The 22,948-nt window shown below is 39.9% G+C and overlaps 1 protein-coding gene across 1 annotated transcript; it reads left to right on the top strand.

The window, feature by feature from the left end:
* Positions 1-791: 791 nt before the first annotated feature.
* On the top strand, positions 792-2,993 carry LOC141247492 (uncharacterized). Its single transcript, XM_073669224.1, has 10 exons — positions 792-845; positions 938-984; positions 1,115-1,175; positions 1,624-1,662; positions 1,751-1,818; positions 1,900-2,015; positions 2,361-2,477; positions 2,558-2,643; positions 2,741-2,830; positions 2,946-2,993. The coding sequence occupies exons 1-10, from the start codon at positions 792-794 to the stop codon at positions 2,991-2,993; spliced, it is 726 nt and encodes a 241-aa protein (XP_073525325.1).
* The last annotated feature ends 19,955 nt before the right edge of the window (positions 2,994-22,948 follow it).

Below are 22,948 nucleotides of genomic sequence, written 5' to 3'. Positions count from 1 at the left end.
TTAGATATTTTGTTTGGCCAATTGTCCTCATAATGCTATTATAAATGATTTACTAAGCATATGCACTGGTTAGTTTTCCATGGATATGAGAAAATGAAAATATAAGAGCATAAGGAAAGCTAGTTTTTTAGATTTAAATAATACTCCATCCGATTCAAATTAAGTGTTGTTTAGAGAAAAACACACAAATTAAGAAAATGCATAGCTCTCCTTTTAACACACAGTAGTACTCCATTGAAGAGGAGAGTAAATATTAGAGAATGAAGAGTTTGATTGGCTGATAGATTAGAAAGTACGAGAGAGAAGAAAACAAGTAATATTTGATTAGTGATAAAAGCAAATAGAGAAGTGTAGTATAATTGATTACTAGCTAAATGACAGTTAACTTGAAAATAGTTGAGAATCCTTAAAACGACAGTTAAAAAGAAAATCTTCTGCCTTAATCTTCGTTTTTGTGATTGGCTCTTGTTGCATCATTTTTTATTCAATTTTGTTTTTTCTTTTAAGTAATGGCTTGCAGGTTCAAACTCGCTTGGATTGCATACACTCTTGTAGCTCTTTGATTACTTGTATTCTCAGCCTCCACAGTTTAATGATTCAATTGTGCTTTGTTACTGGAATGTATGTATTTGTGTTGACTGTTGAGAAGTGTGAGTTGTGTAATATGAGTATAATGTATCTTGTGTAACAATAACGTGTATATGTTTGTCTTGTGTTTTGTTTTGATATCTTGTTTTTGAAAATGAAGCTACTATATGTAAATATCCCTAACCAGGCTGATTTCTGCAGAAATGGAGTTCGTGAGCCCTGAAGGTCTTCGCCGTGATGGTCGCCGTCCAATGGAGGTCTCTCCCTCTCCCTCTCCTTCTTATCTCTCTCATTATTTTGTTGCTTCAACTTCATTTTCTCATTCCAATTTGTTCCATTCTATGATTAGATGCGGCAACTTAGGGCTGAGATTGGCACCATGTCAAATGCAGATGGGTAATTTAACATTTACACTCAATTTTCTACTCAAAATATTGCAATAGAACACCTATTGTTTTGGTTGGTTTGTGCAGCTGAGTTACAAAGTTTTGACAGCTTTTGTGTTTTGTGGATTCTAACTATGCAGCTCAGCTGTTTTCGAGATGGGAAATACCAAAGTTATAGCAGCTGTCTATGGACCCAGAGAGGTACTACTTCTACTTTACTACTCTCATTTTTGTTTAGAAAAGATTTTAATCTTACATGTTTAGGTAGTGAGTTATGAGATTTTTTTATTATAAATTGTAATTTTTTTACTCTTTCTATGCAAATTTCTTTGTTGATTAGTTAAAAATGAGGTGAGTCATGAATTCTAGAAAAAAGTAATAAGAATATAGGCTAATTGTTGCATTCCTCAGTTCTTCTGCAAATGCTTAAAATGACAATGTTTGATGAACGAAGGTAGTATTTCAGTGATTTTTTTGGCAGTTTGCTAACTAAATAATCTCTTTGGTTCCTTTGATATGTTTTGCTTAAATGAATTTCTCTTGTATCTGTGTGTTTTCTTGAGAAACCATGTAACATGATTTTCTCTTAAATGGCTATACAGACTTTCTTATGTGTGCTTTTGATTGAAGTAATATTATACCATTTCAGGTTGAAAATAAGGGGCAAACAATCAGTGACCGCGCACTGGTAATCTGTTGTTGGTGTTATTATCAAAGTTGCAACTACTTGATCATTACGTATTCATCTGTGTTTATTCATGAGTTGTTTCTTTCAGGTCAGATGTGAGTACAGCATGGCTAATTTTAGTACTGGTGATCGCAGGAGAAAGGGGAAGGGGGACAGGTTTTTACCAATTCCTTTTCAGCTTGACTTTCCTTAATTGTTTTTCTCAAATAAGTAATAAATGTGTTTATGTCGTGGTAGGCGTTCAACAGAGATATCAATGGTCATCCGTGAAACTATGGAAGCTTGTATTATGACACAACTCATGCCTCGTTCTCAGATTGACATTTATGTCCAAGTTCTCCAAGCAGATGGGGGTAAGTCATTAAAATTTCTTACTGATCATATGAGGAAGTTTCTACTGAAATTAGGACAGCCGAATATCACTATTTAAATTATGAACATAAAGTATTAAGTTGTGAACATAGAGTATGAAGTCGTGAACCTACTAAAAAAACAAAAAAAAGTGACGCAGTGACAATTTTGTAAATAAATCAGAATTTCTTTTTCCCATTCATTTTTAGTAGGTCTACAAATTCATATTCTATCGTTCATAGTGTATCACTCTATGTTCGCATTCCAAGGACTAATTTCAGTGGAACTTAATTCCTGGTTATATATATATATATATATATATATATATTGACTGTTGGTATCTTCAGGAACTAGAGCGGCATGCATAAATGCTGCAACAATCGCTCTAGCTGATGCCGGTATTCCAATGAATGATCTTGTTACGTGTTGTAGCGCTGGATACCTGAACACCACTCCACTTCTTGGTACTTTCACATATTTGATAAAAATGCAATCTTTTAAAACCAAAATATTCATTTGACTATAAATTGGCTTTACTATACAGATCTAACCTATGAGGAAGATAGTGCGAAAGGCCCGGATGTGGTAGTGGGATATTTACCCAAGCTAGAAAAAGTTACCCTTCTTCAGGTCTGGCTGGAATTTTATTTGATTTTTGCTGCTATTATCTGATTATGAAATCATAGTAATCGTCTGTTATTGATCGTGTTTCTCTGTAAAAATGAAGATGGATTCTAAGTTACAGGCGGATACGTTTGAGATGGTTATGCAACTAGCAATAGAGGGTTGCAAGGCAGTGGCTAGTTACATTCGAGAAGTATGTGTTCTAGATTCGTTATTATAGTTTGATTTCATGGTCATTTGGTCATGGAAATTCAGTAATTGGACATTTTATACTAAGATTGAAGCTTAATTTTAACTTCTGATTACAGGTTCTGTTGGAGAATACGAAGCAGTTGGAGTACCGTCGTGGAACTTAGTTTTGTGCTTAAGTGAAGGAACGTAGGGTTTGTAATGATAATGTCTTCAGTTTTTTTGCTAATTGACATGGAAAATTGAATTGGTATATTGATTTATACATATACTTTAACTAATTTGTCTACCTTTAAAAAATTACATATTTGTGTATCTTAATAAACTGTTGAAGAGTTACTGAATCAATATTTGAAGGGCTGAATTAGTAGTTGAGGTTGAAGTTGATTTAGTTGTTGGAATTATATATTATAAAATCAATTTTCATAAAAAGTTAGTTGGTTATTCGGTATAATAGATTAAAATACTAAATAAACATGACAAAGTTATTAAAAAGTATAATTAATATAATAATTTGTATAGTTAATATTAATTAGTGTTAAAAATAGATAAGTAAATTTGTTAGACTATCTTAAGTTTCATTAATGTTAGGGGTGATTCTATAACAAATTAAAAGTCCGTTAATTGGACATTTATAGGAGTAGAGGTCTCCATTTGTCTGCATCTAGCAGGTCCCATAAAATGGTTTTTTGAGGGTTTATGTACACATATTAAGTTTAATGTAGTTTTAATCTGAAACTTGTTATTTCTATGAAATTGTACGTTCTAATTTTAAGTTTTTTATATCATAAACCTTTTATCATGTGTATTTATAAAAATAATGTTCAATTAATTTGTATGATATGAGGGCTGATCGGGTGGGAACTTATTTTCGTTGCGGATTGTGCGGACTGTCATAGTGCACCAGTATATTACTGGATAGTGCACCAGTGCACTACTACAAAGTGCACCAGTGTACTACCGTAGAGTGCACCTGGTAGTGCACTACCGAGGAGTGTACCAGAGCACAATTGGGGGTGTACCTTAGTACACTGAGGAGTGCACCTCAGTACACCCAGTAGTGCACCAGTGTACTAATGGGGAGTGCACCTTAGTACACCAAGAAGTGCACCAGTAGTGTACTGAAAGAGTGCACCAGTAGTACACTTGATAATGTACTTGAAGTGCACCAATAATATGCTGAAAAGTGCACAGTCCACACAGTTCGCACCGAAAATCAGTCCGCACCCGAAACATTTTCTGTATGATATATCCCATATGAATGAGGGAGGATTCTAATCCTCGCATGGGAAGATTGTTTTAGCATTCACTTTTCCTCATTATGTTACAATAGAATTGCATTATGTTATTCTGCTATTTCTGTTGATAATAGACGTGGACAAATGTCTCCATTTCTATATAAACCCATGTAATCTCATTCTAAGATTTCAATGAATCATCTTCTCTACTAATTCATTCTCTTCCTCTATGGATTCTAACATGGTATCAGATGAGTAATCGATCCTTCTGATTCACCTTCCTTCCGCTTCATTCATCCATCAATGGTATCTCCAAATCACAATCCTCCAAATCGCAATCCTGCGAATCACAATCGTGATTGAGATTTTCCTCCACTCAATCCTACGAATCCATGGAACACTCCTCCAGATCCTAATGATGCTTTCTATCCTCATCCTTCCCATTCTCCCAAAACCGAGATCGGATCTCACAAGTTCGACGACCATGGATTCTTCAGTTGGAAACACTTGGTTATTCTCTCCTTATCTGCCAAGAATAAGCTTGGATTTATCGATGGAGAGATCCAGAAGCCTGCACCAACTCATCCTTCTTTCTGTCGATGGCAGAGGTGCAGTCATATGATTGTCTCATGGCTTCTTACATCCATGGCAAAGCTAATTGCAGATACTTTCCTCATGTGTGGAGATGCGCGCAAGATTTGGCTTGATGTCAACGCTCGCTTCTCTCATGTCAACAACGCACAGAGATATTCCCTTGAAAAGATGTTTCTGATTACTTCACACATATCAAGCGCTTATGGGATGAACAAGACTCTATGCGTAATTTTCCAGCTTGTACATGTGGCCTTGCTGATGATTTACTTGCTCATGATGAGGATCGTCGACTTCTTCAATTCCTCATGGGATTGAATGAATCGTTTGCCAATATTCGAGGAAGCATTCTAATGATGAAGCCAGCTCCTTCTGTGGATCAAGCTTATTCGCTTCTGCTTCATGAAGAAAGCCAAAGAGAGGTTCATTCTACTCCTACTCTAAGTCTTTATTCTTCTTCTCTAAATGCTTCTACTCCTATTGTCTTGCCTCCTGCTCCTTCTAAAGGAAAACGTCCATACTGCACTAATTGCAAGAATCTCGGTCATTCTATTGACAAGTGCTTCAAGATCATAGGCTATCCGAATAATCAACCTCTACTGCTCATTCTGTTGTTGATTCTATCCAAGGCTTGACATATGATCAATACTCTCAGCTACTTCAGTTACTATCCAAGAATAGTCAAGAATCCAACACTTCTAATGCCCACTTTGCTGGTATTTCCTGCTCGTTTACTTCTCTAAATAATTTAGGCTCTTCTAAATCATCTTCTGCTTGGATTATTGATTCTGGCGCAAGTGATCACATGTCCTTTAATCTGGATCTTTTTATTGACATGAAGAAGTTGCCTAATTCAGTTACGGTGTCCATGCCTAATGGACATACTATGAATGTGACTCACTTTGGAAGTGTTTGTCTATCAAAGGATGTTTTCCTTGCTAATGTCTTATATGTTCCTGCATTTAAGTTCAATTTAATCTCAGTACACAAGCTTGCTAGCCAGTTACACTGTACTGCTTGTTTCTCTACTGAATTATGCTGGTTGCAAAGCCCTTCTCTGAGAAAGCCTCTGGTGCTTGGTAAGGTGCAAAACAGGTAGTATATTGCCTCAAAGAATAATGTTAACTTGGATGATCATGAGCTACATTCATCCTACACTTCACAATCATCTACTAATCCTATTGATGTGTCTCTTTGGCATACAAATTAGGTCATTTACCATTGTATAAATTGAGTTCCTTACTAAAATGTGATGTTAATAATCATTCTTGCTCAGCATGTGAAATTTATGCTAAGGCTCAACACCATATAAGCTCTTTTCCTTCTAGTTCTATCTACATGTTGCTTTGAATTACTTCATGTAGATACTTGGGGGCCTTATAATACATTGACTCGTGATGGACACAAAATATTTCATTCCCATTGTTGATGATTATAGTCGTCTTACTTGTACTCATCTAATGAAGTCTAAGAGTAATGCTCTTTCTCTTCTTCAAATCTTTATATCTCTTGTTGAAACTCAGTTTAACACATCTGTGAAGATTGTGAGATCATATAGTGCTTTGGAACTTGGTCTTAGTCACTCAGGCCGGTCTTATTTCTCTACTAAAGGGATTATACACCAGCTCGGTTGTGTCCATACTCCTCAGCAAAACGGCATGGTTGAAAGAAAACAAAGGAATCTTCTTAAAATTGCATGGGCCTTGTTATTTCAGTCACAATTACCTTTGAGGTACTGGGGTCATTGCTTGCTAACACCACATATCTCATCAATCGTTTTCCTACTAGAGTCTTGGGCAATTTGTCTCCATATGAGAGGGTCTTTCTGAAACAACCTACATACTCTCATTTGAGGAATTTCGACTGCCTTGTGTATGCTTCATCATCCACTGTTGGTCACCAGAAACTCATGCCTCGTGCTATCAAAGTTGTTTTTCTTGGTTATCCCTTTGGCATTAAGGGTTACACTCTTCTCATGATCACTCTATATTCGTATCCATGGATGTTTCTTTCCATGAGCAAATATATCCGTTTCACAGTACCTTGCCCATTTCCCTTTCACCAAATCCACCTCCTTTCATTGACACGGACCATTATGACTCTAAACCATCCTCTTTACCTCCATCACCACATAATAACTCTCCATCACATCCTTCACCCTTACATGTTCCTTCTCCTTCAGCTCCACTAAATAAGCCTCCCAATTCTAGGCCAATCCGAAACACACGTCCTCCTTCCTACCTTCAGGATTACTATTGTAACAATGTCTGTTCTGACTTCACTAAATTTCCATCGACTTCCATATCATTTCATGCCCTCAATACTCACAGCCAGTCCAGCCTTACTACACTTCAATCCTTGACATAACCATATTGTTATGAGGATGTTGTTAAATCCCCATAATGGATTCAAGCTATGAAGCTTGAACTAGAGGCTTTGGATGCTAATAAAACTTGGGAGATAGTTGATCTTCCTAAGGGTAAAAGACCCATTAGCTCCAAATGGGTATACAAATTGAAACTTAAGGCTGATGGTACTCTTGAGAGACATAAAGCTAGGTTGGTCATCAAAGGCTGCACATAGAAAGCAGGGATGGATTACACTGAGAATTTTTCACCAGTTGTGAAGATGACAACCATCAGGGCCTTGATCATTTCAGCCATAAAGAAAGGATGGTCTCTCATCCAGCTAGATATTAATAATGTTTTTCTTCATGGAGATATTAATGTAGAGGTGTACATGAAGATCCCTCTTGGCCTCTCTCATTTGTATCCAAAGAAGGTTTGCAAACTTTCTAAATTTTTGTATGGACTTAAGCAGTCCTCTAAACAATGGTACAACAAACTTTCTGAGGTACTAATTTCTCAAGGCTTTCTACAATCTCTTAATGATTATTCTCTCTTTCACAAGCATTCTTCTACTAGTGTTGTGTACTTGGTGATTTATGTTGATGACATTTTGAGCACTGATGATGATACTGATGCAATTCAATCTCTCAAGTTTCTCCATACCAGCATCAAGGATTTGGGTTCTTTGAACTACTTATTGGGGATCGAATTTTTACATACTTCTGATGGCATTCTCATGACTCAACAAAAATTCATCAAGGAACTTGTTGCAGACTTCAAACCTTCACTCGCTTGTGTGAAAAGCCCCTTGGAACCTAGCAATAAACTACATCCTGATTATAGTTCTCTATTAACTGATCCAACTACATATAGAAATCTTGTGGGCAAACTGAATTTCTTGATCAACAACCGCCCTGATCTAGCCTTCACTGTGCAACATTTATGTCAATTCATGCACTCTCCCACGATCACTCATTGGAATGCTGCTCTTTGCACTCTACAGTATGTTCATCATACATCTTCCTTGGGACTCTTACTGAATAATTCAACTGATTTCTAGCTTCAGGCTTTTTGTGACTCGTATTGGGCTTCCTGTCCATCCACTAGGCGATATGTTAGTGGTTTTCATATCACTCTTGGTGGTGCTCCTTTATCATGGAAAAGCAAGAAACAAGTTCCCATCAGTTTATCATCCGCCTAAGTTGAATATCGAGCCATTCGGAGAGTCACTACAGAATTAACTTGGCTAAGTCGACTTCTTCATGAACTGGGAATTCATGATATTATACCCATTCCAGTTCATTGTGATAGCCAAGCGGCTATGTAAGTTGTGAAGAATCCTGTTTATCATGAACGGATGAAACACATATAACTGGATTGTCACTTCGTTCGCAGCAAACTTGTTGAAGGCCTCATTTCTTTGACTCACATACCTACGACTTGCCAGCTTGCTGACATATATAGAAAACCTTTATCTGGCCCTATGAACATGAATGTCTTACCCAAGTTGGGTCTTGTCTTAGATCACCAACCTCCAACTTGAGGGGGTGTTAGCATTCACTTTTCCTCATTATGTTACAACATAATTACATTCACTATTAAATCTGTTGATAATAGACGTGGACAGATGTTGTAGGATCATGTTTTAGCAGTTATTGATCGATGTCTCTATAGTTCATGAAGCTACAGATGCACAATTATAAGTACAAGATGCGTTTTTGTACTTAGAATTGCGCTTGACCTAATTAGAACACTTAGTAATGAATTTACTAATGTCCTCTTATACGGAAACGGGTCAGACAACAATAAAGCGCACTTTAAGCTATTAAAGTGCACTACAACTTGCACGGAAGAGTTCTTAAACAGTGATAACCCTAAGCCACTACTTGGCTCGGGATAAAACTCACTCTACTATATTGAAAGAAAGAGATTACAACCTTAGCTTCAACAAGAGCACATGTCAACCTTCTGCACTCTTAAGAAGCTCACTCTCGTACTCTCACTTCTTACAATACACTACGTTCTAGCTCTAAGAACAAGGCAATTCACTCTGATTACAATAAGCTCGTCAATACTCGTCACACTAGAGTGATAGCTACAGTTCCCTATTTATACATCAAAGCTAAGATACAACACACTTAACTTGTGATAACAAATCAGAAACTAAGCTAGCTTGCCACCTCATCAATCTGTGTGCTTAACCAAGTTGTTAGAAATAATCAAATGAACGGAATTGATTTGGTTTTGTTCTTCTATTGTTGATCTTTGCCACGTATGCAATCCGTGCCTTCACGAGCTAACCGTCTTCCTTCCACGCTGGCAGTCCTTGGAGTTGCTTCAAGAAATCCCAAAACCCTTCTTGCACCCCACGTGCACTCAGTTTTCGATTTCCCGCTCACCAACCTTTACAAGCATCTTGGAAGCTCTATTCTGCAAGTGCGTGCACCCTTGCTTCTGTGGACTCTCGTTGATCAACAATACAACTCTGCTTTATTCAAGCGCCCTCTTGGCTTGAGAAGCTCGATTCCTCTTGCTTCTGGACTTGATTGGAGTTATTCAAACACCGCTTGCGAAACTAGATTCTCCGCTTGGTGTTAAGCGTGACTGGAACAGTCGAAGCGCGATCTCTTAGTGATGAAAGCGCAACCCAACAAGTCTTATGATTACCTGGGTAGCTTAGAACACAAAGAGATTAGATAGATAAGTTTGTTATCATCAAAACAAAGAGAAATACATCGAGCTTTCATATTTGACTATCAAAGCTCAACTAATAGATGTCTCCACTTCTATATAAACCCGTGTAATCTCATTCTAAGATTTCAATGAATCATCTTCTCTACTCAATCATTCTCCTCCTCTATGGATTCTAACAGACTGTGTTCTTAAACGGGGATGGGAAGATATTACTCTCCCCTCCACCCTTTCCGTTGTCATCCTTAAATAACGGTTGGGTTATATGCTTCCTAAAAAGCATCTATTATACAATAAAAAATTCCTAGCATACCATTTTAATTAGGATGTTAAATTTACACCCAAGTGATGTGTCAATGTTGTGTGCATCAGTTTGGACTTGTAAAAAACATAACCATTAAATTTTCCTAATCATATCTCGTATATATTGGGCTAGAAAAACAATATTTTAGAAAATGGTCTAAATATAAATTACAATATGAATTGACCAAAGTCATCGTTAAACTTTTCTCCTTGTCCCATGTCTTCGAAAAGTTAATTAAGTTGGAGCAACGATCCAAAACTACACGTTCTTATATGTAAAGATACTCTAGATTTTAATCCCTAACCTTTTTCTCAATGTTCGGTTATAGTCCTTAACCTTTAAAACACTCTATCCTAATCCAAAACCTTTTTCTCAATGTTTAATAATAGTCCATAATCTTTAAAATATTTCAATATGATCCTCAACCTTTGTAAATTTTTAATCATTAGTCATTAAGACAATATTTCTTATTTTCTAGTTTTTATAAATTTTGGTTTCAATTATTATGGGATAACATTTTTTTGAATTTTTTTTACGATTTTCAATTTTTCTATATGCAAAGCAAATCATGAGCAATGTAGTTGTAAATATTGAGTGGTACCCGAGTGGTACAAAAGTTGCCCATGTACCGCTCGGTCCATGAATCGACCCTCCTCGGCAACATCTTCCAACATAGTTTACAATAAAGGTGGATGGGACCACCTGCAATGGTAGAAGGGGTACTAGTGTTGAGAGAATATCAATTGAGAAACATTTTTATCCTAAAATATGCAAATATGTCTCATCCATTGGATCAAACTTGATCAATGGTTCAGATGCACACTCCTTGTTTTAATGAATCCACCTACCTAAGGACATAATTGTACTTTTAGCTGAAAATTAGATCTTCCTCCAAAAACCTAATTTCATTTTAATGATCCACCATTTTTCTCCTCCATTGAAGCCATGTCACTTCTATCTTCAATTTCGTTTTTCTACTCTTGAAATAGATCTCTTGGCCAAATTTTCAATTTTCGTTTCAATTTCTTAATCATCAGTGCCTTGAAAAAATTGGAGTTTACTTGTGCTTCATCAATCTCATGGATCCAAGTATGTATTCTAACCAAAATTTGCTTGGTTGTTGCGTTTTTAGTTGAATTGATGTTTTTTCCTTGAATTCATTGTTATTGTTGTTTTCCTCAATAGACATTGGACGAAGTTGTATTTAGCTGCTTCGGATTTGTTGGTACTGTTTTGTGAATATTTATGTCTTTGTCTTTTGATGAACATTGTTTTTCTGTTGTCTTATTCATGTATTTGTATAAGTTTATGAACAACCAATTTCAGTTTATGAACACTAGCATGCAAATTATGAACATTGTTCCACGACTTATGGACATTACACGATTTCTAAAACTAATATGTCAATTTGATGCTAATGAGAGTGTTGATAAGACTACCACAATTGATTTGATAGTGACACAATTATGAGGTTCAATTTCAGAATTGATTTTGATAGTATGTGTTTATGGTGTATGAGTTAAATATCACACACAAGGTGTTCGATGAAATGCTTAGAAGCGATATTGATTCTATTTCCCAAATGCATGTGATCCTTGTCCAAAATAGCGGAACATTCTTGAACGTCGTCTCTATAAATATCCTCAACAATGTGGCTACATATGTGGACATCGTCGATGACTTTAAATTTTTTTGATTCTCTGAAGATTACGATATTCAATTTTCCAACGATTATACATGTGTTGATATTATTGTCATGTGTTGTAATTGTATGTGAGGGTCATACATATTTTTGTAAAGTTCATTACTTTTGAACGTTGCTTAAGTAATGCCTTTTGTGAAGAAAATGGAGTTACCCGTATCTGCAGAACCAACTATGATATCTGTTGGTTTTGAAACACGTTAACAAAGTATAAAATACGTGTTTTGATCAGCTATTGTCTTTTGTCTCTAAGGTTCATTAAGCCTTAGATGCGCTTCACTAGTATTGAATTGCGCTTTCGATACTTGAGATGCGCTTGACCAATGTAGAACACTTAGTAATGAATTTACTAATGTCCTTTAAGTGCGGAAGTGGTCAGACGACAATAAAGCGCGCTTTAAGTTGTTAGAGCGCACCTATATTTGCACACACAAGAATTTCCAAAGGTGAGAACCCTAAGCCACTAGCTGACTCGGGATAAAACTCACCACTACACTTGTATTGATTAAGAAGTGATTACAATCTCTTGCTTCAACACGAGAAGCTCACTCGTAAGCACTCTCTCTACAATACTCTCAATTCAGCTCTGGAGAACAAAGGCACTCTCAACACTCTCTGATTACAAACGAATTATATCTCAAGCTCTCTCTAGCTTCCTATATCCTCAACGTTTGCGACTCTTAAAATGAATGAAATAGTACTCTATTTATACACAAGTCCTAAGCTAACCCTATAGCTTAACCGTGTAACAAACTGAGACTATATAAAATGCCACCTCATCAATCCGTGTGCCTTGATCACTTCACCAGAATTAATCAACGGCTTGGAGTGATTTGGTTTTGTTCTCCATGTGTTGACCCACGCCACATAAGCAATCCGTGTGCTTTTAGCTCTAACAAACTCTTGCCACGCTGGCGATCCCTGGAGTAGCGTCCCAAAGAGTGTGAAGTTCTTCTCGCACCTTCCTGTGCACGCAACTTGCACTCTCCCGCCTTACCAGCCTTCGAAGCGTCTAGATTTGTTCTCCTGTGCTCTGGCACACCCTAAGCTTCAGTGGAACTTCGTGATCAACTTTCTTCAACTACATTCAAGCGCATCCCTATGCCCTCGAAGCTCGATCACTCTTACTTCTTGGTCTTGAATGGATTTATTTAAACACCGTTTGCGAAACTAACTTTCTCCGCTTGGTGTTAAGCGCGACTGTTACCAGTCAAGCGCATCTCTAAGTGACTTAAGCGCATCCTTACAAATATGGCAATGACCTGGAAGGCTTAAAAACACTAAGAAATTAAACATATTAGTTTGTTATCATCAAAACACAGAGAAATACATTGAGCTTTAATATTCCTACCAAAGCTCAACTAACAATTTCCCCCTTTTTGATGATGACAAACTGTAAACAGGTAAGCTCATGAATACTTTCTTAAGTGACCAAAATGAAATCAATAATATCAATTTAATCAAGTATTCAGATTCAGAATTGGATCAAAGTAACTTACCAAGGTACTTAACCATACCAGTTTTCAATTCCCCCTGAATTCAAGCACGATCTCATACTTCCCCCTTAATCAAAGAGAAATTTACCTGTGTTTTTCCCCCTTTTGACATCATCGAAAAATTCAAAGCAAAGTCATACGGTAAGAAAGATAGTAGAGTGCGCTTGCTAGCTAAGACGTCAACAAATCTTAAGAAAGAAAAGTGAGCAACTCAAGTAAAGACAAGTCAAGTTAGTAAGGCTCTCAGAGATATAAAAATCAGAAGCATACTATATTGTTATTTCAAGTACAAACTGCACAAAAGAAGGTGGAGTCCTAGCGAGCTAATTCAATAAATCACAAAAACATAGCAGAGAGAAAAAAAAAGAGAATCAGCAAATGCGCTTTAAAAAGCGCAACCATCACAACTGCTCAAGGGCTACCACCCCGCTCTTCACTGAACTTCTCCTGAACAAGCTTTAGTATTGACGACATTATCTCTACCATTTCTTCAAGACGCTTCTCTACCCGTTCCTGATGCGCTTCCATAGAAGCGACTATAGCAGATATGTCACTGGAACTGGAGGAGACCCGAGCTCGAGGACTCAACTCAGAGCGCGAGCTGGAGGGAAGTTTTTCCTCATTCTTGGGTAGAAGGAGTGCAACAATAGCGTCAGTTGTAAGGAAAGTAGAGCAAGCATAATCAGGAAGAGAGTTATCATACAATCCATCTGTGCGGAGCATCTTGCAGATTAGGTGAGGGAATGGTAGAGGGCCTGAAGTTGCAGCGCGGCATAGCACCAGGTGGCTCATCATGAGCTGAGCTGTATTGACTACCTGATTGGAGATTACGGCAGCCATGATGCAGCAGTCAGCTATGGTCACCTTATCACGGTCATAGTCCCTTGGCGTGATATTGGTGATGATGAAATGATGAAGAAGGCGCTTAGAGGGTCGAAGAAGGTCAACTGAAAGCGTACCTTTTGGAACATTCTGACCAAACACTACCTTCTTCAGTGCAGACGCCCCTGCCGGCCAATTCTTCTTGTATAGCCTGCCAAAACCACTGGATTGCTCCGTTAGCCCAATCGCTTTAGCCAAATCCTTTACCCTGAAACTTTCCTTTGTATTTCCTCTCCAGGTAAACGTGACTGAGCTATACTCTGGATTCGGTGGTGGATACTCCAACGCTGCATAAAATTGGTATACCATGGAGTTGTTGCAGCGCGCTGGTTCAGTTTCCAGCGTGTCCCAGCCCTGAAAGCTTAGCCAAGTGGCAAAGCGGGCAACGTGGGACGAGTCTTGGAGACCCGTGAGTAGATCCTGAGTGACGATTTCTGGGAAGAGGAGGGAGCGTTTCTGTACACCTTGAGGGACAGAAGGGAAGTCAGATAAAGTTGATACCTTGGTGCGCTTTGAACGAGTAGAAGTGCCGACTGGCTTAGTAGTAGGCGGTGGGGAGTCATGTTCCGAGCCATCAGACGACTCGTGCTCAGAGATTGGAGGAGGAGGAGCAGCAGCCTTGCGCTTTTTACCTTTGCGGCGAAGCGCGTCACTCAGCCTATCAGGCTTCTGGGATGGAAGCGGCAGAGGAGTTGGTGCGCTTGAACTGGGCAGAGGCTGGATATCCTCATCTGCGTCTGAATCTGAAGGAATTGACGCTAGGAACTGGAAGTGCTCGTCTTGTGGAGAGAGAAGCGCATGCCCTGGAGATCTTGTTTTTGACCCCGGGCGAGAGGGTGTATCAACTGAAAGAACCCCTTTACCTTTAGCTGGGGTTGTGTGTGAGGTCTCTGCCTGAATGCGGCCAAGCTCTTGAACTGGATCGTAGCCAGCGAGCTCTAGGTCTTGGGCCAACAAGTCCAAATCAACTGGAGGCATATGGGCGAATTTAGGCTTAGAAGGTGTTTTGGAAAGGCTTTTTGAGGAGGGAGAGGGTTCAGTAGTAAGGTCAATATGAGAAGATGGACCTTTTGGAGATTTAGGAACAGGGGTGGTTGTAGGAGGTGGTTGTTTAGGGGAGGCCGTTTTAGTGGGAGATGTTACCTCATGGGACACCTGCTTGGATGGAGGCGGTGAAGAAGATGTAGCTTGGACAAGTGATTGAAACTTCGCACGAGTTTCTGGGTCAAGCTCGGTGAGGGCGCTCAGGATTTTGTCCATGGTAGCAAGTAGAAAGAAAATTGGAGAAGGGAGAGTAGAAGAGGAGAGTAAGTGTAAAGGAGTAACGATGGGAAGGTAGAATTGTAGGGCAAATACCTCGTATTTATAGCTCTTTACATCAACTCGGAACCGCTTCAACGAACCAATCACAAAATAGAGCCGTTACCACCAATGGTCCAATAAAAACGCGGCGTAGATCACTAACGGCTAGATTTTCGACCGTTGCACTGTAAATAGCCGTTACATCACACACGAGCGGCGCGCTTTAATTACGAGAAAAGCCTTGCTTAATTGTTAAGCAAACCCAACCACGAAGGAAACCACCCTGATGCGCTACAAAGCGCAATGTACTGACTGTCCCAAATGCGCTGAACACTGAAGCGCATGCCTAAACATCACTGATAGCAAGAACTGAAGAAGCAAAACACTGAATGAGATGAGTAGTCATGAGAGTGTGATGTCCAGTTCAATTTTTTCAAACCACAATGTAAAGCAATTAATGAATGGAAGATGCACATTTCATATAGGGGACATTAGAGCATTCAATCACTCAAGTTGATGTGGACGTATGTGCATATACATGTAGTATGGTAATTGAGGCTTTATGTCACTAAATGAATACTTCTCTTATGTAGAGCTCAATAAGGACGAGAGAAGCGTTACATCTAGTCAGGCTAGGGACACCAATGCAATGGATCATTTCTGAGGCATATAATATGGGTAGAAGACGATCACCATTGTCAAGTTTTGGCAAATGAGAGCATGCATGGATTATGATTATATCAAATCGAGCCAAACAAGTCAGACTAGTTCAATACTTATTCATTTCAAGAATCAATCAAAAGCATGCAGACGCAAAGCTATCAAGCGCAAGCGACCATAGTTCGTACCTTGATACTAAGCTCGCTAGTTCTAGTCAAATAGAGGAATACTTACAGGGCGATTGCCTCGAAGCTAATGGAGCTGAATGAGACCAAGCTGAACCCTGAGGTTTAAGAATACCTGACGATTAAGCGCCTTAGTGAAGATATCGGCCAATTGCCCTTCTGAAGATACGTGAATAAGCTCAATATTCTTGCGCTCCACATGGTCTCTCAGAAAATGATGTCTTACGTCGATGTGCTTCGTTCTTGTATGATGGACAGGATTCTTCGAAACACATATAGCGCTAGTATTATCACAAAATATAGATATAGTGTCAAGAGTAATACCATAGTCAACGAGCTGTTGCTTTATCCACAAAACTTGTGCGCAACATTGCGCTGCCGCTATGTATTCAGCCTCAGTCGTTGAGAGCGCTATGCAATTTTGTTTCTTGGATCCCCAGGAGACTAAGCAGGGACCAAGGAACTGTGCCATGCCACTAGTGCTCTTTCTATCAGCCAAATAACCTGCATAATCTGCATCGGTATAGCCAACAAGAGAAAGACCGCCCCCTTTGGAGTACCAAAGGCAAAGATCGTCAGACCCTTTTAAATACCTGAAGATGCGCTTTACATGAGCAAGGTGAGAAGCGCGAGGGTCTGACTGGGATCGAGCGCATACACTAACAGCAAAAACAATATCGGGACGTGAAGCAGTCAAATACATTAGAGAACCTATCATACCTCGATACAAGGTTTCATCTATCTTCTCAGCCATAAGATCTGTGTCCAGTTTTGTAGTAGTGGAGAGAGGAGTAGGGCAAGGTTTAGAGTTTTCCATTTGATACTTCTTAAGCAACTCTTTGATGTATTTCTGCTGGTGAATCTCAATGCCTTCATCCATTTGGTTGACTTGAAGCCCTAGAAAGTACTTAAGCTCACCAATCATGCTCATGCTGAACTTGAGGCTCATGGTGTTCTTAAAGTCTTCTACTAGCTGCAAGTTAGTAGAACCAAATATAATATCATCAACATAAATTTGAACAATGAGAATATCACCTTTCACTTCCCTTATGAAGAGGGTTTTGTCCACCAAACCTCTCTTGTAGTCATTTGCCAACAAGTACTTAGATAGACAGTCATACCAAGCGCGAGGGGCTTGTTTTAGGCCATATAGCGCTTTGTCAAGAAAGTACACGTGGTCTGGATAAGCTGGATCTTCAAATCCTGGTGGTTGCTTGACATAGACCTCCTCATTAAGCTTACCATTGAGAAAGGCTGTCTTCACATCCATTTGAAATAGCTTGAATCCTTTGTGCGCTGCGTAGGCTATCAACAGTCGAATTGCCTCTAGACGAGCTACTGGTGCGTACGTTTCATCGTAGTCAATGCCCTCTTGTTGATTGTAACCTTGTGCAACAAGACGCGCTTTGTTTCGTACCACCGCTCCACTATCATCCAGCTTGTTTCTGTATACCCAGCGCGTTCCAATTATGCTTCTATCACCTGGCCGGGGTACTAGACGCCAAACTTGGTTGCGCTGGAACTCCTCCAACTCTTCTTGCATGGCTATTATCCAATCTGGATCTTGAAGCGCAACTTTTATGGACTTGGGTTCCTGTAAAGAAACAAAAGCACTACAAGCAAGCATGTTATGAACGTTAGAGCGAGTCTGGGTACCTTTTTCATACTGAGATATGATCGCAGAAACTGGATGAGAGTTCAACTGTTGATAATCGCGCACGGTGACCTCTGTGTTGTCTGGTAGCTTCATCGTTGTAGTTTTGGACAGGCTTTCACTACCACTAGAAAGTCCACTGGGACTCGCTTGAGAACTTCCAGGTTGCGCTTCACCAATACTAGGTCCCGCTTGAGAGCTAGAAGGGGTAGAAGAAGTAACAGAGGGAGTTACCTGACCTGGAGAAAGAGGTGAAGAGGGAGCAAGAACATTAATGGATGGTCCACTTTCATGATCTTCATTCTGAGTGTTGTTCTTTTGAGTTGCTTCTTCTCTGGGAATGCAAGCTTCTGTGACCAAAGGCAGAGAAGCGCATCTTCCACTATCATCGTCGTCACTTTCCATACCTGAAGAAGGGACAGAAGGTTGCGCTTGAGGATTGGAAAGAGAAGCTGGAAGTGGATCATGACTGGAGAATGGATCATCGTTGAATTCTGGAACACTTTCAAGCTCTCCTTCATTGAATTTCACGTGGATGCTATCTTCTTCCATCTGAGTTCTCAGATTGAGTACTCTATATCCTTGACTTGTAGGTGCATATCCAAGGAAGATAGCTTCGTCATTCCTAGCATCAAATTTACCCAAAAGATCTCTCCCATTGTTATGGACGTAACACTTGCAACCAAACACCCTTAGGTGAGAGATATTTGGTGTACGCCCTTTAAGCAGTTCATAGGGAGTTTTCTCAAGAATAGGCCTTAAGAAGGCACGGTTAGTTATATAACATGCAGTGCTCACAGCTTGAGCCCAATAGTGTGAAGCGACACCACTAGAGAGTAGCATTGTGCGTGCCATCTCTTGAAGTGTCCTATTCTTGCGCTCAACCACACCATTTTGCTCAGGGGTTCTAGGGGTGGAGAAATTATGATCAATACCCCTATCCTCACAAAATGATAGGAACTCACCATTTTTGAATTCAGTTCCATTGTCAGAACGAATTGAACAAATGGGGAGCCCTAGCTTCTTTTCCAGTAAAAGCGCAAGAGCTTGAAACTTTGCAAGGGTTTCGCTCTTGTGCTTCAAGAAAAGAGTCCAGGTATAGCGAGAATAGTCATCAACTATTACAAAAATATAGCGATTACCTCCCTTACTCTGCGTTCGTAGTGGTCCACATAAGTCCATGTGGAGAAGCTCAAGGGGAGCTTTAGTCTGCACTACCTTGATAGAGGGAAAGGAGCTACGAGTCGCTTTAGCCTTTGAGCAGTCTGAGCATGAAGTCATGGATTCTACCTTGATGCGAGGAAGACCACGAACAAGATCTTTGGACTGAAGCTTGTTGAGTAGATGTAGACTTGCGTGTCCCATTCTCTTGTGCCAAAGATTTGTTGTCTCAGTGAGTGTAGCTAGACAAAGGTTGCGCTTAGGAGAGAAGGAGTGGTCGAAGAGGTAGGTGTTATCTATGCGCTTGCCCTTGAGAAGCACCTCTTGTTCAGGGTTGACCACTGCACACTCAGTTGTGCTAAACCATACCTTATTACCTCCTTGGTCGCATAGTTGTGCTACACTCAGTAGATTGAACCTGAGGTTCTCTACTAAGTTTACATCTCCTATCTGAATAGCGTTGTTGAGATGCGCTCGTCCTTTAGCAATGATCTTACCTTGTTTTTTGTCACCGAAGGAGACGTTGCCTCCTTCCTTAGCTTGGAATGAACGTAGTAACTGTGGATCACCCGTCATATGGCACGAGCAACCGCTGTCGATATACCACCTACATTTCATCCCAACCTGCAATAATAGAGATCAAGCTTTGATCTCCCATCGAAGCTTGCGCTCCGTGGGAACATTAGACATAGCTATTTCTGAGCTAGTCTTTTGGACTGGCTTATAATAGCTAGGATCGTTCAGATCTAACACAATGTGAGGTCGCTCTGGACGAAGCGCACCTCTGTGTCCTGAAGCGCATCCGTGCTCAACTGAGGACTGTTGAATACGTGTGCGCTTGCCTTTATTTTTAGCCATTTGCTTATAAGGCTTACTCTTAAGAACCTTAAAGTCTCTGCACTCTCGTTTGTCATGTCCATTTTGACCACAAAAGGTACAGTAATGGTTACCTCTTACATAACCATACTTTCCCTTTCCCGGTCTAAATGGTTGTTTCTTCTGCAAGACGGGAGGCTGAGTTGGGGTAAGCGCTTGTTTCTTATACAGATGATGCGCTTTTCCCCCACGAAACCATTCTTTGGTTTCTGAAGGTTGTTCCTCAAGTACCTTAATCCTGCTCTTTAAATGAGAGTTTTCACTCTTGTAAGCAGTAAGGTCTTGTTCAAGTGATTTGATCTTAGAAGATATTTCACTTGCTTGAGGAGGAATGGAGGAGGAGGAAGATTCCTGGGGGTCATAACCCAATCCAGGTCTAGCTTTAACGAAACCTGTTTGAGAAACAGATTTTGTTTCAACTAACTTTGTAAGAACATCAAGCTTTGATATGATCTGATCAAACTTAACGTCTTTGGTTGAGACAGAGTTACCTTCTAACCCTTTACCATGACAAAGTTCACAAGATTTAGAAGGGAGTGTGTTTTTGTCATGTAAATGTTTAGAAAGCTCAACCAGTTCTTCCTTAGCATTATCTAGTTCAACATGCCGTGCTCTAGCATCAGTTACTAGAGACTTATGTTGAACCATAAGCTCTTTTAGAAGATGGACAAGATTGCGCTTGGGAAGAATGTCAAGGTTCAGGTCATTTACCTCAATCTCAGATCCAGAGTCTGAGTCAGATGCGGCGCCAGCCATTAAGCACATATCAGGTTGCGCTCCATCGTCCGAATCATCATCAGATTCTCCCCAAAGAGTGACGAAGGCTTGCTTGGGGGGCTGTTTTGAGCTGGATCCTGGATTCACCTTAGGATGAGGGCACGCTTTGGCGAGGTGACCTTTCTCATTGCAGTTGAAACAGGTGAAGTCCCTGAGGTCGCGCTGCTTATATGTAGAGTCGCGCTTTTGTTTGTTGAAAAACTTTTTCACAACTTTGGTCATCATAGCAACGTCCCTATCATCGTCGTCTTCTCCTTCTTCATCATTTTCAAGTTTTTGAAGAACACGAGACAACTTGAGCGCCATCCCTCTGTTCTCTCGTTCTGATTGTTTTTCCTCGTTGTTCTTGATTTCCTGCACTTTAAATTTACCTGCAAGCACAGAGATAGGCAAATTCCTAGTTTCCTTGGACTGAAGAAGGATTTGCTTGAGGGTTGTATACTTTGAGTTCACTCCATGAATGAACGCCATAGAATACTCCCAAGCTTTCTTCTCCATTCCAGCAGAAAGCATCTTGTCATACAAGATTTGGCACCGGGAATGATAATCAGAGACGAGTTCAGTTTCCCCCATTCGAATGGAACAAAACTCGCGATTAAGCTCAAAGATACGGTTGTCCTTCATATCATCACTGCCAGAGTGCATGTTTATGATAGCCTTCCACATATCTTGAGCAGTGGGAAGGGACATTACCTTGTCTATATCTTTTCGTGAAAGGGCATTAAGAATGAGCTGTCGCGCTTTAGCATTCTTCTCCATAAGCTGGTACTCTTTTGCTTCCCATTTCGAGTCATCCGCTTCGGAAATTTTCTCATCACCTTTTTCGATAATCTTCCAGCACTGGTAGTCGGTCTGCTGGATGTAATTCCTCGTCATAGTGAGCCACCATTCAAGTTCGCCTTCGACAAGGACATGGGGCTTGGCGAGAGAAATACCGAGGTTGAAGCTGGCCATCGTTCTAGACTTGAGAACCCTTTTTGAACCTGCAAAAGGATTAGTGCAAATAGCTAACCTGTAGCTCTGATACCAATTGTTGGTTTTGAAACACGTTAACAAAGTATAAAATACGTTTTTTGATCAGCTATTGTCTTTTGTCTCTAAGGTTCATTAAGCCTTAGATGCGCTTCACTAGTATTGAATTGCGCTTTCGATACTTGAGATGCGCTTGACCAATGTAGAACACTTAGTAATGAATTTACTAATGTCCTTTAAGTGCGGAAGTGGTCAGACGACAATAAAGCGCGCTTTAAGTTGTTAGAGCGCACCTATATTTGCACACACAAGAATTTCCAAAGGTGAGAACCCTAAGCCACTAGCTGACTCGGGATAAAACTCACCACTACACTTGTATTGATTAAGAAGTGATTACAATCTCTTGCTTCAACACGAGAAGCTCACTCGTAAGCACTCTCTCTACAATACTCTCAATTCAGCTCTGGAGAACAAAGGCACTCTCAACACTCTCTGATTACAAACGAATTATATCTCAAGCTCTCTCTAGCTTCCTATATCCTCAACGTTTGCAACCCTTGAAATGAATGAAATAGTACTCTATTTATACACAAGTCCTAAGCTAACCCTATAGCTTAACCGTGTAACAAACTGAGACTATATAAAATGCCACCTCATCAATCCGTGTGCCTTGATCACTTCACCAGAATTAATCAACGGCTTGGAGTGATTTGGTTTTGTTCTCCATGTGTTGATCCACGCCACATAAGCAATCCGTGTGCTTTTAGCTCTAACAAACTCTTGCCACGCTGGCGATCCCTGGAGTAGCGTCCCAAAGAGTGTGAAGTTCTTCTCGCACCTTCCTGTGCACGCAACTTGCACTCTCCCGCCTTACCAGCCTTCGAAGCGTCTAGATTTGTTCTCCTGTGCTCTGGCACACCCTAAGCTTCAGTGGAACTTCGTGATCAACTTTCTTCAACTACATTCAAGCGCATCCCTATGCCCTCGAAGCTCGATCACTCTTACTTCTTGGTCTTGAATGGATTTATTTAAACACCGTTTGCGAAACTAACTTTCTCCGCTTGGTGTTAAGCGCGACTGTTACCAGTCAAGCGCATCTCTAAGTGACTTAAGCGCATCCTTACAAATATGGCAATGACCTGGAAGGCTTAAAAACACTAAGAAATTAAACATATTAGTTTGTTATCATCAAAACACAGAGAAATACATTGAGCTTTAATATTCCTACCAAAGCTCAACTAACAATAAGGAACTTTAAACACTATTTGTCGATGGCAACCCAT

This window comes from Phyllobates terribilis, unplaced genomic scaffold, assembly GCF_046119375.1.
Source record: "Phyllobates terribilis strain yellow unplaced genomic scaffold, ASM4611937v1 Scaffold_3012__1_contigs__length_94312, whole genome shotgun sequence".
NCBI classification, from domain to species: Eukaryota; Metazoa; Chordata; class Amphibia; order Anura; family Dendrobatidae; genus Phyllobates; species Phyllobates terribilis.
Note: the sequence above shows the minus strand (reverse complement) of the source record. Positions and strands in the feature narration are given on the sequence as shown.